This window comes from Perkinsus marinus (genome assembly GCF_000006405.1).
Source record: "Perkinsus marinus ATCC 50983 genomic scaffold scf_1104296947766, whole genome shotgun sequence".
NCBI lineage: Eukaryota > Perkinsozoa > Perkinsida > Perkinsidae > Perkinsus > Perkinsus marinus.
In genome coordinates this window covers 180,797-197,335 of record NW_003210480.1, presented here as the reverse complement: position 1 = coordinate 197,335, position 16,539 = coordinate 180,797, and the positions used below count along the sequence as shown (strand labels likewise).

The following is a 16,539-nucleotide window of genomic DNA, read 5'->3' as shown; positions in this document are numbered from 1 at the left end:
TTCTACATTCACGTTCTTCATCTGGAATGTGTGGTACAGAGATTTGGGTGATTGCTTCAAACTCTTGTATAGATGTTACCGATGCCCCAACCCTAACAAACCGTGCCATGAAGGTCCTCTGTCTGACTACGTATCCTCGACTGGGAGACAAGCGGTCATGTTCCCACATAGAGAGTATCTGGGGATCATTGGTCCCAGAGCGTTTGAAAAACTGACGTTTGGTTTGGTGGTCGGTCCGGATACGAACCCCTGGTCATCTTTTGGAATTTCGCTGAAGAAATCCACGTTACAAGCCTATCCATCGTTGATCGAACAACTCATGTCCCCCAACCTCGACGAGGGACCGATCATTGATAGAAAAGCTTACTCATTCTATCTCCCTAGGAAATTCCGCTCAGAGGGTGAGCTCATTCTAGGTGGTGAAAATAAAACTCATTATTGTGGCTCTATGAAGTATGTTAACGTCGAGGACGCACACTTGGACGCGCCCGGCATGGCATTTAATGGATTAAATATTGGAGATTTTGATCCAATTGTGGTATCAGGCGTGGTGTATCTTGATACCAGTGTGGATTCTCTCCAAATACATGAGTCTCTCAAGTCGAGAGTAATCAACTTGTTACAGACCGCTGGTACAAAGAACGTCACTATCGAAGAGAGTTCGGGGCTATTCTACATGGATTGTTCCAAGATTGTATACCTTCCGTACGTTACATTTCTTCTCAAGGGTCATGATGGCAGGAGTGTTCGCTTCGAGATGACCCCGTACAACCTGGAAGGAAAAAGAGTTGATGACCGTCGTTGCACCCTAGCCTTAACGTTCGGTCCAGTCTGGTACCTGGGGGCACCATCTGTTGTGGGCACGTATATCTATGTGACCGAAACTCAAATCGGCTTTGCCTCGTTGGTCCAGTCATTACTAGGCTCAACTTCTTTTTCCTTTTGTTGATATGTCCTGTTCGAGCTGATTTTTGTTGACGCTCCTGTCGTTCAACGACGAGCGTGACAGTAGGGAGTACGCAAGTCCGAAGCTTATGCTTATTTTTTTGCTTGATTCGAGCCTTTGAGGATGATGTTATGGTAAGACTATATTGGTGCTTCTTGGTTCATGCCCGTTGTTGTGCCGTGAGAACAGGGAACACATCGAAATGAGCAGGGGACATCGGATAGACCATTACACTCGCGTCATCGTCGTATAGTCAGACTCGTTACAACTTAGTCATCACACGATTACCTATGGAAGTTGCCATTTTACGAACTTGGTTCTTGGGCTCGTGTAGGTCTGATATAATCACTATCAGTAAGGAAACTCCCATAACTTCTGATCCGATTTCAAAGAGGAATATCTCGACAACTGCTACGGCGCCGACACTGATTTTCAAGGGGCCTAGGCAGGTGCTTCAAAAAGATGTTCATCCAGTTGCGTTGGATGTAGAGGTCTTTGTACCAGTCTTCGCCTCCAGTTCGATGTGAAGCGTATTCCACATTATCAACCACTCAACCAAACAGGACCCGCGGCAATACATGCAACTCATAAGCGGGTGGTAATAGTACTGACATGCTAGTGTGGCCGAATCAGGGAGTCACGCTATTAGGTTCTGATTACTTAACATAAGAGTAGTAATCGTATTCGCTATGTACTCGTCGATTAGGAAGACGACTTGAAACTCACCCAGTGTACGATAGAAATGCTTTACCTCTGCACATATTCTTAGCATATCCGGTTTTCCAACTCGTGCACAGACACCACAACGAGTACCATCTTGCGGCTCAGGGAGGTATGTACTTATGCTTTACCTGATATGACCTCCAAGTTTCAGGGACCAACTCTTCGTAGTTAGTGAGAAGTCGAAGCTTGGTGAAAACTTTTCTCCACATATTCTTAGCATACACGTGTTAAAATTGTGCCGCAAAATACCAACTTTTACTCGGGGAGTATATCTGTAACTCCGCTCCTGATCTAATGCTATACATCAACAGAAAGAGAATCGTTCATAATGGTATCCCTCCATGTTTCACTCGTGGGTATTCCTGCCTATCACGCAGAAGATCCGGGTTCACACCCGGCGGCGGAAATTTTACCCACTTACTGGACTTCTTCGTAGTGCAATCAACAGAGCAAGCATCAGCAAAGCATTACACTGCGGGCTAACTTTGTATCTATATCTACAATCTCCTCTTCTTACATACCGCTCGCTGCGCCACATCTTCGATCTCCTCTATCGCTGCCAGAAGGCCTACCCCGACTCTCACGCTGGCTTAAACAGAAGCATTTCTATGAGAGCCAACTGCCGTGATCATCACAGCTAGGCTCCCAATCATAGTATCAGAGCTGAATTGATTTTCCCGTGCGGATATCGACAAACTTTGTACTTGCGTGCACGGGCTGACTCATACCACGCCTTTAGTTATTACTGCACTCTGATTCCCTATCATCCCTGCTCATCCGCAAATTCTTAAAAATCATCTCCAATTTAACTACCATAACTCTTCACCCGTCCTCTCGGTACACGAAGCACCGTCAACCCAAGTGAAATAGCAGTAGCAAATCTCATGCTAGACTAGCATAAGATCATTTCATCATTCCTTAATCATTCAGAAAAACTTCCAACCAATAACATATTATACACGTAGATAAATCACGGAAGGATGCGAGATAGCAAAAGTATGACTTTACTTATGATTTTCACATCAATACAACCTACACAGAGATCCCTATTGTCACCCATACCACTATTCCTTACAATACAATAGTTGATACACAGTGGCCATCCGGATAACGTGTCAGAACCACACCACTGTCAAAGTAGGGCAACTCAATGCCAATCGATCAGGGAATGATAATAATAATAATAATAATAATAATAATAATAATAATAATAATAGCTCCAAGTCTACCTCGGGGTCGCACTCGACGCGAGGAGATTAGCTGCTCGAGTGTATTAGATTAGCACGTGACTAGTCATCCCTAGCCATATCTTGGTTCTTCGTAAAGCTGCTGATACATCACTGCCTGTACCACCACACTGTGCCGGTCTATCACTCTTAATGGAACCAGGCAACAACAACAACGAGGATATAATAGTATAAAAAAATACACAAATTGCAATCTGTTACGGAGGTACAGTGGAGCTTCACCAACCTAGTGATGTGAAAAACACTAGTGAGAAACATATTTCACGACTACTGCATATCACCGCGAATATCGCCACTTCACTTAAAACGGGTTGTGAAACTCCATTATATTGTATTATCATATTACTATTAATATCTAGTATAGGGTATAACTATATATATGTATATCGTTATTAAATATTGTACAACAGCATCGCTCGACCAATAATAAAACTGCTGGCCAAGCCGTGAGTCGCGCCACACCCAATGTTTGCTTTCCTCAGCCAACTTCACTAACTATGTAAGTTCACATACAAATTCGGGTAGAAGTGTACAGAAACCGATGAGAGTTTCTCACAATTTCGTCAGAATTTTCATATTGTCACCAACACATGCAGTTGAGCACTATGCGCATACTTTCCCTTCACACTTGGCACCATCCGGACGAATCTCCGCCGCCTAGAGCACAAGACGGTCAGCAGCAGCAAAAAGATGCTGTTTTATTTAAAGACGCTGTTAGAAGTTAGCAAGAATATTTATTTAAAGACGCTGTTAGCTGTTTAAAGACGCTGTTTGTTTAAGACGCTGTTGTATTTAAAGACGGCCAGCGCAAAAAGCAGCAAAAAGAAGCAAAAAGATGGTCATTGCTCAAAAAGAGCAATGACCACTCAGTATTGAGATATATATGTTTGCTTTCCTCAGCTGATATGAGGACTAAGTCAAGGCTTATTATAGGCGTTTGAATACGTATTAGAGTAGAAATGTACAGAAACTGATGAAAATTTCCCCCAATTTTCCCAGTAATTTCATATGGTCGGCCACACATGTAGTTGTCCATGTGCATATTTTCCCGCACTGCTCTCACTGCTATGAGTCATGAAATTTGACTAGCCCGAAATGCAGACACATCGAGGGCGATCAAGATGAGCTGTTCGAATTCGACAAGGTCGATTCGAGTCGCGATGTATTCTATCACGCCTTTCATTAAGGAGTAACTGAAAGGTATCTTGAGGTCCACTGGGGAAGATGCAAAATAGGTACGGTTGAGGACCCTCCTGTGCTTCCATGAGTTCTCGAGTTCACTACCTCGAATACAGTGTGGATGTTTCAGTACAAATTCCGCCTAAGTCGAAAGCTACTGTTGAAAGGGTTGGTCACTGAGCAATTGACGTCGTTATCAAGGTAGATAGAAGATCTCCTTAGAATGTACTTGATGGAAACAAGCTCAACACAAGATCGAGTTTGCTAACTACTCGGAGTCTTTGCTCATTTTTGTGGCGCGTGACGGAGGCCCCAGTTGCGGGTAGTCATAGTCGACTCTTGGCCAGCACGATTGCCTGTAGGAACAGACCAGCCTCGCAGTATGGTGGATTAGGTAGTACTGCAGTGTTTAGAAGTGTGTACTGGACGATGCGCGGCGAAATCGATCGCGTGATCGATATTACCCCAGCGTGCAGAGGAAAGTTCCGGACTTCCCACACTCGGCCATGCTGACATGTGTTGGGCAGTAAGGAGTCGATTATGGTTGGTTAATACGTATGGTCATAGGCCAGTGTATGCGTGCTAAGTGGCGTATCTTGAGGTTGACTTCTTCGGATACAGAATAGGTCCGCAAGTTGATCATCATCATAATCTGTGATAGTAGCCGTAGTTGTTTACTACCATGAAGTTCTCACCCGCGGTATCATCGTCCCGTCGTAAGAGTCGTAAGGCTCACTTCACTGCCCCTTCTGACCAGAGGAGGATCATCATGTCCGCGCCCCTCTCCAAAGAACTCAGGGCCAAGTACAACGTCAGGTAATTTCTATAATACCATCAACGATTCATTTATTCATTATATTCCCGCAGGTCCGTTCCTATTCGCAAGGATGATGAGGTTATGGTTGTTCGTGGTCACTACAGCGACCGCGAGGGTAAGGTCACTGCCTGCTACCGTAAGAAGTTCGTTATTCACATCGAACGTCTCACTCGCGACAAGGTGAGTATTACTCCAGTAGTGAGTCTATGGTAAATGCATGTGTTCAGGTTAACGGCTCCCACGCCAATGTTGGTGTTCATCCTTCCAAGGTTGTCATCACTAAGCTGAAGATGGATAAGGACCGCAAGGCTCTCCTTGAGCGCAAGAACCGTTCTAAGGACTCTGGAAAGAAGAGATACACTGAGAAGGATGTCGCTATGGCTCAAGTAGATTAGAACTGCTACTACTAAGTGGTGTAAGCAACGGCTCGAAGACTGCGGTGGTCATCGTTTAAGGGCTTGAGTTAATCGAGTGGCGGCGGGTGGTGGGGTTGGGGCCTCTGTAAATATCATAGGCGAATCCCTGGGTGTAAGTTAAAACAATTGATTCGCGACATGCCGCTTGGGATAAGACTGTGATGAACGAGAATGTACTGACATTCTTACTGAACTGGGGAATGAACTCGGGGTTGATCGTGTGGGAGGTGGCAGTCCTAACCAACTAGACTACTATAGTGATGATTTGTAGCATATCATGACCGATACGGGTATGATAGAGTGCGCCTAGCTGTAATGGTGCCACTTCCGTGGTTTAATAGAGATACCAAACCGGAGTTGCTCGAGATCTCGATTAATCTCACTCTCAATCTATAACTCCTCCTTCCAACTCGCCTATGTCGGGATTTGGTGCTATTCTGCTCGGAAGACTGTTGAGGTCTGGGTTGTGGGGATGAGAAATTATCGACTGTCCTCAATCAGGATCGGAAAGGAGATTCTGTCTTTTGGTGACGAGGCGAACCATCGGTCAGGCTTCGTGTGTTCCTTTCTCAGACATTCTAATCAGCTGCTGCCAACCATGATGACGTCACTCTGTTATCGTTAACACATCTATGGGAGTAGGCTACATAGAGTACGATGAAGCTGGCTGATAAGCGAACGCGACTGATGGAGGATGAGTTGGCGAATCTCCGAGTCCCACCGATCCCATTGAAACTAGAAAATATGCCCGAGTGTGTCATTCAAGTGGTTCTCGTTGCCCTCAGTGGCACATAGTATTCTCTCTATTGTTGTGTGTTGGGTTACGATAGTTATCGGGAGGGCATCTCATTTGATCAGAGATGTGAATCATGTAAAAGCCACTTGACACGAGTGATTGCACACAGGGGTATGCCATAGGGAACACATTTTGAACCATTTCGCACGCGAATAGGGTCTAGTGGTCACAATTACATGTCCTACGATTGCGTTGATGGGAATCTCTTGAAAGCACTCACAGTTGGATTTTGGCAGTTGTTTTCAGCAGACGTAGCCGTGAATGGTTCCTCATCCACCTGTAGTTGTGGTCACGGGTGCCAACAAGGGCATTGGTTTCGAAGTGTGTAAGAAGCTCATAGGGAACGGTGCCAGGGTGATCATGTCCGCTAGGGACGAGAAGATGCTCAGGGAAGCGGCAGGTACCATCAGATGATATTCTCTTTTCCTGCGCAGTACACTATCGATGGATTGAACCCTGGGTCTCAGCTTTATCAGCGCGATGTGTTACTATGTGGGCTGACTGTACTAGTAAGATTATTAGTTCGTATCGTTGGGAATCTCACCTCGAGTTTGTGTTCAACCACGTGACGCCTTAATCAAATCTTCTCAGATACTCTAAAGCCCTATGGTGCTGTTCAGTTAGATGTCTCTGATGCTGCATCCATCGAGGGCGCAAAGGCACAAGTAAAACTGTATCGGTCTCCCCTGATGACAGGAGACGTGCCTCCGTAGATATCTAAACTAACACCATCAATTGATGCACTTGTCAACAACGCTGCCGTGCTATTGGACGAGGACGATTCGGAAGCCTCCTATGAGCTGGTACACCTTGGCAGTTTCAACTCTACTGTCTTTCTCCTAGTCGCGTCGGACGATCGAGGTTAATCTCTACGGCTGTGTAAAAGTCACCGAGGCTTTTTGGCCAATGCTGGCCGACAAAGGAAGAGTGGTGAACGTCAGTAGTGCTCTTGGCAATCTGTCGCAGGTGAGGTTTCAGCCAACACAGTGATGCGTTTGGACTCATGTAGGTTTCCGAGCCCTTGCAGAAACGCTTATCTTCTCCTGAGACTACCGTTGGAGATATCCTTCGTATTGCTGACGGTTATCTCGAGGCCGCGAAAACAGGGCATGTTGTGAAGGCAGGATTTGCCAAGAACATGTATGGGACTTCTAAGCTCCTACTCATCGCTTGGACTAAAGCTCTGGCCCGGGAGGCGTTAATGGACCCGAGAAGAATAGTCGTAACGACTTGCACGCCCGGTTACTGTGCTACCGAGATGACCAAGTGATGCTCATCTCTTTCGATATTACTATGCACGGGCCGCTAATATCAGGTATAAGGGAGTTCTGTCAGCGGCGGAAGGCGCCGAAGTTATCAGTTGGTTAGCGGCTGAATGCGAATACGATGCTAGTATGAGTGGCAAGATGTACAGAGGCAAGCAGGAAGAAGAGTGGTAAACTTTTTGCAAGGAAAAACTTTTCACACACATTCCTTGTCGAGTTAGAAATAACAAGGTCGTGTTCAAAGTCGACGGCCGATAATATAGCGAGTATTCATTTGATGCGTCTCACGTTTTTTCCACACAGTGACTATCATAATTATCAAACACAACATAACAGTATTCATTCATAGGTCTCTTTGGGACTAGGGAGTTTGAATGAAGCCCATTAACACAGTCTGTTAAGTCTTGATAAACTGATTAATCTAATCTCCGCGTTGCTCAATAGCAGAGATCTTATCGAGGCGCCGCTGATGACGACCACCACAGAAGTTGGTGTTGATGAATGTGGCAACGATCTCTTTGGCGATCTCAATACCGGTCGTACGGCCGCCCATCGCGAGGACCTATGAAAAGACTGGTGGAAGCACCTCCGCACACATGGACTTACGTTTCCGTTGTTGTGCATACGCAAATAGCGAGCATCGTAGTTGCCATGACAAAGGCCACATCGAATACCCTTCACCTTGTTGACTGATATCGACATACCCAAACCGCTGCCGCAGATGGCAATACCGAGGAGCTCTGGAGATGACGACGGCAAATGAATAATTCACGCGAAGTCGAACTGCCTACTTGTCGTATCATCAACAGCCACAACCTTACGGCCGAGCTTCTCAGCGAAGTCAGGATAGTCAACCTGAAACGTGATACCATCACTACTCAAGTTAACGCGAGATCACTTACTGAGTCGTGCGTGAAACACCCGACATCTTCGATGCAACCCTCAGGGGCCTTGAGGTCGTTCTTGATGAACTGAAAAAGCACGAGATTTGCATCATCAAGGAGATGACGAGCAACTCACATCAATAACCTGATTCTTCAGATCGATACCGGCGTGGTCCGAGCAGAGGACGAGTTTTAAACCCTTCTGTAGGCGCTCGGCGGCGGGGGCGAAAAGAAGCTTCTCAGTTTGCTGATACTCCATGATTGATGAAAGTGATGATATTAATAATAACTGAAACCATGTGGAGTGTATGAGAAACGACACCAATTCTATGTCTAAGGCCTAACTACAATACTACGTGATTTCTCACACTATTAGTACACCAAGACACATAGACATGCCCTATCACGACAGCGCGCGGTATCACAGCTAAAAACGCGCTAAAGAGCAGCACATTCCGACTAAGGGGACATCAGAATTTCATTGTGTTAGTCATGAGTCACGACTCGTAGCGGCATCCTGTTTTATTAACGACCTCTATGGGTGTACAACGTCTGTGATAATTTCTTATATGAAGAGGTTGAATTGTTGTTCTCTCACTTTGTCCTTTCATACACAGTTTATGGTGTCAGTTTTACATAAGGCTTTGTGAGAATGGTCACTGCCAAGTATTGATTGGTATCAGTGTTTGGTGAAACAGTGTGCGATACAACTTGCAGCAGATCCATTCATAGTAGCAGACTCCTACTATGAATCTATTCTAGAATCTTGAACTCAAGACTGACGCTGCTACTAGCAGTGTCAATACAAACACAAGCGGACTTGTCGAAGTTGTCTATTGGAACATCCTCGAGTTCAACGTCATAGATTTGTTTACACGGTGAGCTCTGGTCAATCTTGTTTCGCCACTAACTAACACGACAATAACTTTTTGGGAGACTTTATGTGAACATTTGGAGGAAACTTATCAACATTTCGCAATAAAGAAATTCAACAGAAAGTTAGTTCTTGTTCTCAAGGGCCATCATCTTGTCAATTCTCTTCTGATGGCGTCCTCCCTCGAAGTCGGTGTTGATGTAACTGATACCCATTAGTAAACAATGAGGAAATGTAATTTCTTACGTAGCAAGAATCTCTCGCGCAACCTCAACACCCGTGGTACGACCGCCCATAGCAAGAACCTGAGAGTGACCATGCATACCGATGCAATAGGCAGATGAGAGTAGCCTTACGTTGGCGTTGTTGTGGAGACGACTATATCGAGCATCGTAGTTGCTGGAGCACAAAGCACACCTGGAATAGCAACAATACGATTGAGCATGTTAATGGTGGCTACAATGGAATAAGATGAGTACCATGAACTGCTCATCCCATGATCGATTACCTGATTCCTTTGCACTTGTTAGCGGACATCGAGATTCCTAGACCAGATCCGCAAATGACAACACCCAACGCCTCTGAAATGACAGTAAATGATTCCATGCTGGCCTATTCTGAATCTTGCAAGATCAACCACAAGATACTCGACTCCATACAAGACTAATACCCGCTTACTGGTAGTATCATTGGAAATGCTCAGAAGAGTCTTGCAAGCTTTCTCAGCGAAATCAGGGTAGTCGATCTAAAAGAATTTCCATGAACGCCTTCAACTATTCCCACGACTTTACCGATTCATGCGTGTAAGTGCCGACATCCGTGATGCACCCCTCAGGGGCCTTCAAGACGTTCTTGACGAACTGAAATGGAATGAAGTAAAAGTCTATAGAGGTGCAGAAGGTCTACATCGATCATCTCATTTTTCAAGTCGATGCCGGCGTGGTCAGAACCGAAGACCAACTTCAAACCGTTCTGCAAACGGGCGGTGGCGGGCTCGAAAAGTAGCTTCTGGGGAGTCGACATGAGGAGGCACTATAAACTGAGCAATATCAGATTCATACGTATCGTTGTACTTGTGGTGGCCAGCGAGCTATGTGATCTCGTCAGCGCAGAAAAAGCGCGCGCCCAAAAACTCGAAGGAGTATGTAATTGTGACAGCCAAAGCCTTTCAACACCAATATGTTTAACGGATAGTTCTCATGGATTGACTGAAGCTACTTTACGAGGAAACTTCCCCTCATGTCTTCTTAAGTTCTCCTGAGGAAACTTTCCTCGTGAGTAATTTCACCTCGGCCTACGGCAGTGAACTTCAGCCCACCCTCCCACACCACGATGGAGATGATATGCGAGTCAGCTTTAAGCTCCATGACTCGCGATCATCTCGCAGTACACGCTTATCAAACTCATCACAGCTCGAGGCCCTGACTGGACGTCGGTGTACGACCCCCGTCGAGATCATCTCCTGTTCCCAGGCTACAGGCCGCGGGTCACAGTTTGATGGTTCGATCTAGCATTCTTCTGCTCAGCTTGCCCGAACTCCGTGGTTGTAGCAAAATGCGGCACCTTCGACCAACTTGTGATATTTCCAAATGGTGAGGAGTACCATTCAGGTACGGAGGGTGAAATAGCCACGCACAGGAGATGATATTTGCGTTTCTAGCGAGCGCAACTTGGTTTTGTGTTATGGGTTCATGGAACAGAGCAATTCATCAGGATGGGGACTATGATGAGTTATGAGCTCAAAGCTCAAATCTTCGGATAGTTCAGAGTAACGTCCTCCCAATTTTCTTCCGGTCCCAAACCGCCCGTACAGGAGAGACCCAGCTGCAGGCTGGATGCTTTGGATGCTGCATCCGATTATGTTGCGCTGGGAATCATCACACCATTTTCGATTACGCGGGCCTGGGCCATCGGGATATCCGTTATTAGAAGCACGATCTGGTGTGTTAGGAGTCGCTTTGCATCTATCCCGAACACCCAGGTTCGATACGAGCTTTCGTTTTGCCGGCAATTGAAATCGAATGGTGGGTAATTCAATTGCCTCTCTCTCCCAGTCTCCTTTGTGCAGACGACTTGACTGCTGCGAAAAATCAGGGAATATACCGAGAATTTGTATATGTATGCGATAGCTGACGTGCTCGAATTAGTGCAGTGACTGCAGTAATTCAAGCACATCACTCACAGTTTGGTGATGAAGAGTCTCTTCATTCTATTCTCGGAATGGCTGAATGAATCGTTCAACGCTACCAGGCAAGAATCGAGCGCTGAACTAAAATGATATAGTGTGATTATCACAGCAGCTTCAAGCCGCTGTGATAATCACAGTGTGATTTCTGTGTTGTGTATGTGCTACAGTGACAAGTTGTCACTGACAACACCTGTTAACCATCAGCTGCTGCCTCTTGTGACACTGTACGAACTAGCACACGAGTTGGCGGTTACGGTTGACGGTCGCACATCGCTGATGTTATATTTCTATTCCACTACTAAAAGAACAACATTTATATCCTTTTGAACAGTGAAGATCACTGCAACAGCGATCGTGATTCTGGACTATGGTTGTCCTAGGTTTCAAGACCATATCTGAATTGTGTTCATAAGCAAGGATAGAGAGCACCATTCAGAGGCTCTCGATGAGTTCCGAGATGTATGGATGATCGTGATATTCGAATTGAGTTAAGACGCTGTGTAGAGAAACCCGTCAGAGCCGGCTATATTCAGTGCGAGTGAGTTTGCCGAGCATCGATCCCTTCAGAAGCCACACAGTATATGACCAGAAATGCGATTTCGAGCAAGTAATTGGGGTGATCAATGGAGTCCATCATGTTGCCCATTGTTGGTGAGTACTTAGATAATAGATGCCACGAAGTAATCCACTAAATTAAACTTCCGATGTAGTCTAGCTGGTTAGGATTCGTGGCTCTCACCCACGCGACCGGGGTTCGAGTCCCCGCATCGGAACTTTTCGCATAGAACACATCAATCCCATCTAACAACGATAAACCTGCTGCACCCGCCAGAGCCCAAGCATATGGTTCAGCCAATCTCTTCACCACCAAGCTGTGAGTGACCGAATGACTGCAGTAATTCAAGGACATCAGCTATCGCTTGCGTATACCAATTCTCGGTGAATTCCCCAACTTTCCGCAGCAGCAATTTGTATCGCGGATCCCTGATGATGCCACTGACGATCATTGAGATAATTGACGTGCCCGTGTTCCAATATGGATCGATGTTAAAGTTCTGCAAATGCGATGGTACAACGACACTCATGAAGTGAATAAACTCAACAATTCGTGTGTTACCTTTGATATGCGCACTTAACCACGACACTATCCCCAATCCAAGTGGAGTACGCAGATCGGAATACGCTATGGAAAGCCAACACTCAGCCTTCCCGCGTCCCGATCTTTCATGAGCTCTCCTCTACGAGCAATTTGCGGTGCGGGAAAAACACATCGTCAATTGTATGAACAGGTGATGATAGGGGGAACTTCGGGAAATTCTTGTCGAGTTTTGGACACTTCTGCGGTCAGGAATTTGTGAACCATCATAATGTAGCTTTGGAAACCCCTGAGCTCAGCAGAGAAAACCAGACACATATCCCACCACAAAAACCCACAAAACCTTTCAAAACTACATCAACCAATACATAACTAATCGTGGAAACGATACCGTTTCTTCGCCGTCAGAGCTCCTATAAGAACACCTCATCCGGATGCAGCGTATAGAGATACTCGTAAATCAAGCCATTCCCTTCACCTTCTAATTACGCTGATCGAGGAGCAGCGGTACGATTGCTGTAGTCCACTTACCCACAAACTGATATTGACTGTAAAAATGGGCCCGAATGATCAACCTCGCTATGTTAATAAAACTCCTCCGATCCTTCCTGAGGCTGCGTTATCAACTAACAGTTCTCTACCACAGAATTCCAAATATACAGTTTCCGATTAGAGAACACCGCCATTAGAGAATTAGTGTTGGAACATCCTTCCTATAGTTCCTGAGGCAAACGTGTTTGGTTTCTCGCGCTGAGCTGAAGAGTCTCCTCACTAATCACGGACCACACGAATTCCAATAAAAGTGTACCGAAACATAAAAGAATTTCCTAAAATTTACTCCGAATTTCCATGTTGTCACCAACACACGTAGTTGGCCATGTGCATACTATATATTCCCACACTGGAAGCCGCAGTCACAAATCGGAGAACCACAGCAACCAAAAGCGAATCGCGTCCTCTACCCATATGTTGGACCCAGTAATATCATCACCGAGCTTAGTGCAGTTCCATCATGTTGATTCTGTAGACAAGCTCAGGGGACTCGGCATTCATAATGATTATCAGCATTACAAAGGGCTTTCCACAACGGACACTCTCGTTAATAACTAAATGAAAACCTCATGTACCGAGTTGATTCACTCACCCCTACCCCAGCTTCCTTCCCTAAGATTGTTATTCCCAATCTTTCGCAGACTATCGTTTAGATCAATGCACATCACATACGAATTGAATAACGCTACAATCTTCCTAAGACGTTGGTAAGGTGACCCAATGGCGCAGGAAAAAGGGACAATTACAGACAGTACGGTCACTATTAGAGTACCACTCCTCTACCATCTTCCCTTGCCCTTACCCTTCCCAAAATGACCCTTACCCTTACCTGAGTACAGCAGCATTATGACATGAATTCTCTGAGATCTTACCCTTGCCCTTTCCAAAGCCCTTGCCCTTTCCTCCTTTACCCTTGCCACCTTTACCCTTACCCCCAGCGGCGTGCTCTAAAATAGACACAATTTCCCTTCCCTCCTACACTTGGACTACTCTTAGGGCCGATACTCTTCTTAACAGGAAGGAACCGCTCCAGAGGAAGAGTTTGGTTGCCATCAATGTAGACCTGTTCATGGTCAGAGATTCTGCACGCATGCGCAAAGCCAATGGCTCACCTTTTGGCCAGTCTTGAAGCTTCTAGCAACAACACCATCCTGCATCTTTACAGAGAAGTAGAACTCATTGATGGGTCCGAGAATCTCATCCACTTGCCCGATTTGACTCTTTGTTCTCGAGGAACACACGTCCATTGAAGTAAGGGACTTTAGTGTGGGTACCTACATCGCGAAGTGAAGGAAGAGTGGTATGATAATTAATATATTACACTTCGCAGATCATCTCATCTTCACAGACGTGGATCATCTCTCCGAGTTCTTCTACCCATTCAGGGGGCCCAAGAGGGGCGCGGTGACCCTTACCTAACACCAACAGCCGATGCAAATACAGCGTTGCACATCGCGACCCGATTGGAGTTTCACCTGTTTTACATTAAGTGGCGTAAAACTCGGTGAGAAACGCGAAGTTCACGATATGCAGTAGTCGTGAAATATGTTTTTCACTAGTGGTTTTCATATCACGGGTGATAATCCGTTAAATTCCACAACGGCAACCTATGCTCAGATGATGACCGCCAATCGGTGGCTTATTGATGTGGTGCACAACGACATACTAAATAGAGCGTCCAAAATGTGATTATCTATACGTATATTCTCAATGCAGTTAACAGCAGCTCCAGCAGAGCCATTCATAATGTCCCCGAAATTAATCATGACATGAGTACCATCCTCATACCACACCTTCACCAAATCTCTCCTCCCCCCAGACACTTCTCGAGCATGAGAAGTTTTTAAATCACAACACGACGAGACTGTGATGAGCGCGTTTGTGACTACCTTTGCCTTTTCCACCTTTTCCTTTGCCGAATCCACCTTTCATTATGATGATCTATATCAATGACGATTACCGGGGACGCTTACCAAGAATTGAGGAAATACAAGTAGTACTAAGTGCTCAAGATGCGCTCTGTGTTATGAAAACCGATGTGTCTCATCAACGTGAGTGCTGTGCTCTCCCGTGTGCTTAGTAGACTGAAACGAATAGATCGAAAATGCATGCCGTAGCGTTCGGTGATAAGAGTGGGATCCTCCCACAATGAGTCCGCTCACTCGCCCAGCACGACACAACGCTCCGTCGAAGCGTTCGCGGATTTCTCAGTCCAATTATTGCCTACCAATTCACGCGCTCAAATCTGGAAATAGAGCAGCCTCGGGGCTCATTTCCGCCAAGAAATTAAACATTTGTTCGTCGTGAAGTGAAAAACTAGTGCGAAGCAAATAGCGGGAATTTCAGGGGGTTAATGACTGCGCAACTTTTTTCGGAATCCGAATCTGGCTCTAGCGCCCTCTAGTGTTCAGCATAGTGCGCTTTTCCTTCCCTACACTGACTTGGTCAGTATCAGTTTGCTATTCATAGTTACTCGTGTCATCGTACCTACCATCGACTCCCTATGTAGTGCCTTACGTAATAGATAGCCCTATGGAGTCGATAGTATGATCCGTACAAGGACTGGCATCCACGATATGTTATCATACCTTACCATGTATTCGATTTATTCTTGCATGTAGTGTATCGAGTTCGCAAACGGTATTATACAGTATATTGGCATCGATTCTATGTTATTTGTATCGTATTTGGCATGGCACAACTTGTGGGAGAGGGCTGCTGAGCTTTCTCGCAATCGTAGGAGTTTGCTATTGCGTACTCAAGGACGATAGGCTACTAGGCCCATAATCATGCTTCTCAATAGATACATACCCAAAAGGGGCGATTTTGAGTAACAGGATTGGTTCCTTGGCTCGAGAAAATCGCGAACAATCACATAGGCAATCTGAGATGGCATGAATCGAGCTGGTCACTTGAGATTGGTCACACTTGAGAACATAGGTAAAAAGATGGGAGAATTTTAACCAAGACTCAAGTGAAGAATAGTATCATTCACTTCATGTATCCTTAAGATACAACCAGTGCAACTATTCGAAGCTAATTTGAGAATGATATCAATGAATCTTGCAAGCGCCAGAAGTAACTCACGTAAAAGCGGGGAAAACGTTATGTCTTCAGCATCGTCATGCTTCCTCTCCGAAAGTCGCTACCGGAGAATTCCTTTCCGCCAAATTTTCTCTTAAAAAAGCTTCCGATGACCTTCGACACCCCAGAAATCTAACGCGACGTGTGAAACTCCGAATCGGCTCCGAATTTTAGGCAGTCATCTCTGAGATTCGGAATAAGAAGATGAGTAAGAAAGTTTCGCGCGCCACAAAATTGGCTTTGTGCTGCGCGTTGTCACTAGCGTCTGTCCCCTACGAGTGTCATGCGCGGAGTGTGACAAGTGGAGCAAAAATCTTCCCGTTGCGGGATATCTTGCGGTTGAGGGTGCAAGATTCAAAGTAGGTCCGATAAGGGCTCAAGGTCCGTTGACTCCACATCCATTCTCAGCTTATCCACTTGTTCCATCAGGGTTTCTCCATGTCTTCTCCTATCGACTCCGTCATCATCGAGA

General features: G+C 45.6%; 7 protein-coding genes and 1 non-coding gene across 8 annotated transcripts in view; 4 read left to right on the top strand and 4 right to left on the bottom strand.

The window, feature by feature from the left end:
* Pmar_PMAR029644 (hypothetical protein) lies at positions 1-1,878 on the bottom strand (the record flags this gene model as incomplete). Its single annotated transcript, XM_002779179.1, has 7 exons — positions 1-21; positions 80-92; positions 131-294; positions 677-772; positions 808-870; positions 921-1,061; positions 1,798-1,878. Coding segments are annotated over 7 exons (579 nt in total), but the record flags the coding sequence as incomplete, so codon positions are not given.
* Positions 1,879-4,777: 2,899 nt separating this feature from the next.
* On the top strand, positions 4,778-5,307 carry Pmar_PMAR029643 (60S ribosomal protein L26-1, putative; the record flags this gene model as incomplete). Its single annotated transcript, XM_002779178.1, has 3 exons — positions 4,778-4,911; positions 4,963-5,092; positions 5,140-5,307. 3 exons carry the CDS (start codon positions 4,778-4,780, stop codon positions 5,305-5,307), a joined length of 432 nt encoding a protein of 143 aa, XP_002779224.1.
* Positions 5,308-6,385: 1,078 nt separating this feature from the next.
* Pmar_PMAR029642 (oxoacyl-acp eductase, putative) lies at positions 6,386-7,563 on the top strand (the record flags this gene model as incomplete). The annotated part of the gene is made up of 6 exons (XM_002779177.1): positions 6,386-6,524; positions 6,716-6,789; positions 6,838-6,927; positions 6,968-7,090; positions 7,134-7,390; positions 7,440-7,563. 6 exons carry the CDS (start codon positions 6,386-6,388, stop codon positions 7,561-7,563), a joined length of 807 nt encoding a protein of 268 aa, XP_002779223.1.
* A 247-nt stretch (positions 7,564-7,810) lies between these two features.
* Pmar_PMAR029641 (Ribose-5-phosphate isomerase B, putative) lies at positions 7,811-8,532 on the bottom strand (the record flags this gene model as incomplete). Its single annotated transcript, XM_002779176.1, has 5 exons — positions 7,811-7,951; positions 7,996-8,129; positions 8,181-8,244; positions 8,292-8,360; positions 8,410-8,532. 5 exons carry the CDS (start codon positions 8,530-8,532, stop codon positions 7,811-7,813), a joined length of 531 nt encoding a protein of 176 aa, XP_002779222.1.
* Positions 8,533-9,272: 740 nt separating this feature from the next.
* On the bottom strand, positions 9,273-10,170 carry Pmar_PMAR029640 (Ribose-5-phosphate isomerase B, putative; the record flags this gene model as incomplete). Its single annotated transcript, XM_002779175.1, has 7 exons — positions 9,273-9,351; positions 9,394-9,452; positions 9,504-9,564; positions 9,656-9,728; positions 9,826-9,892; positions 9,939-10,007; positions 10,054-10,170. 7 exons carry the CDS (start codon positions 10,168-10,170, stop codon positions 9,273-9,275), a joined length of 525 nt encoding a protein of 174 aa, XP_002779221.1.
* A 1,865-nt stretch (positions 10,171-12,035) lies between these two features.
* Pmar_PMAR029639 lies at positions 12,036-12,108 on the top strand. Its single transcript has one exon. It is a non-coding gene; the product is annotated as a tRNA-Glu (tRNA).
* Positions 12,109-13,762: 1,654 nt separating this feature from the next.
* Positions 13,763-14,749, bottom strand: Pmar_PMAR029638 (small nucleolar RNP protein, Gar1 protein RNA binding region, putative; the record flags this gene model as incomplete). Its single annotated transcript, XM_002779174.1, has 6 exons — positions 13,763-13,812; positions 13,856-13,930; positions 13,974-14,046; positions 14,096-14,257; positions 14,307-14,398; positions 14,650-14,749. 6 exons carry the CDS (start codon positions 14,747-14,749, stop codon positions 13,763-13,765), a joined length of 552 nt encoding a protein of 183 aa, XP_002779220.1.
* Positions 14,750-16,505: 1,756 nt separating this feature from the next.
* The window catches only part of Pmar_PMAR029637 (protein SET, putative), a gene marked incomplete at both ends in the record, with an annotated part of 853 nt that continues 819 nt past the window's right edge, over positions 16,506-16,539 (top strand). Inside the window, one exon of the mRNA XM_002779173.1 lies at positions 16,506-16,526. Coding sequence (XP_002779219.1) covers positions 16,506-16,526 — 21 coding nt within the window. The remainder of the gene's footprint in view (positions 16,527-16,539) is intronic.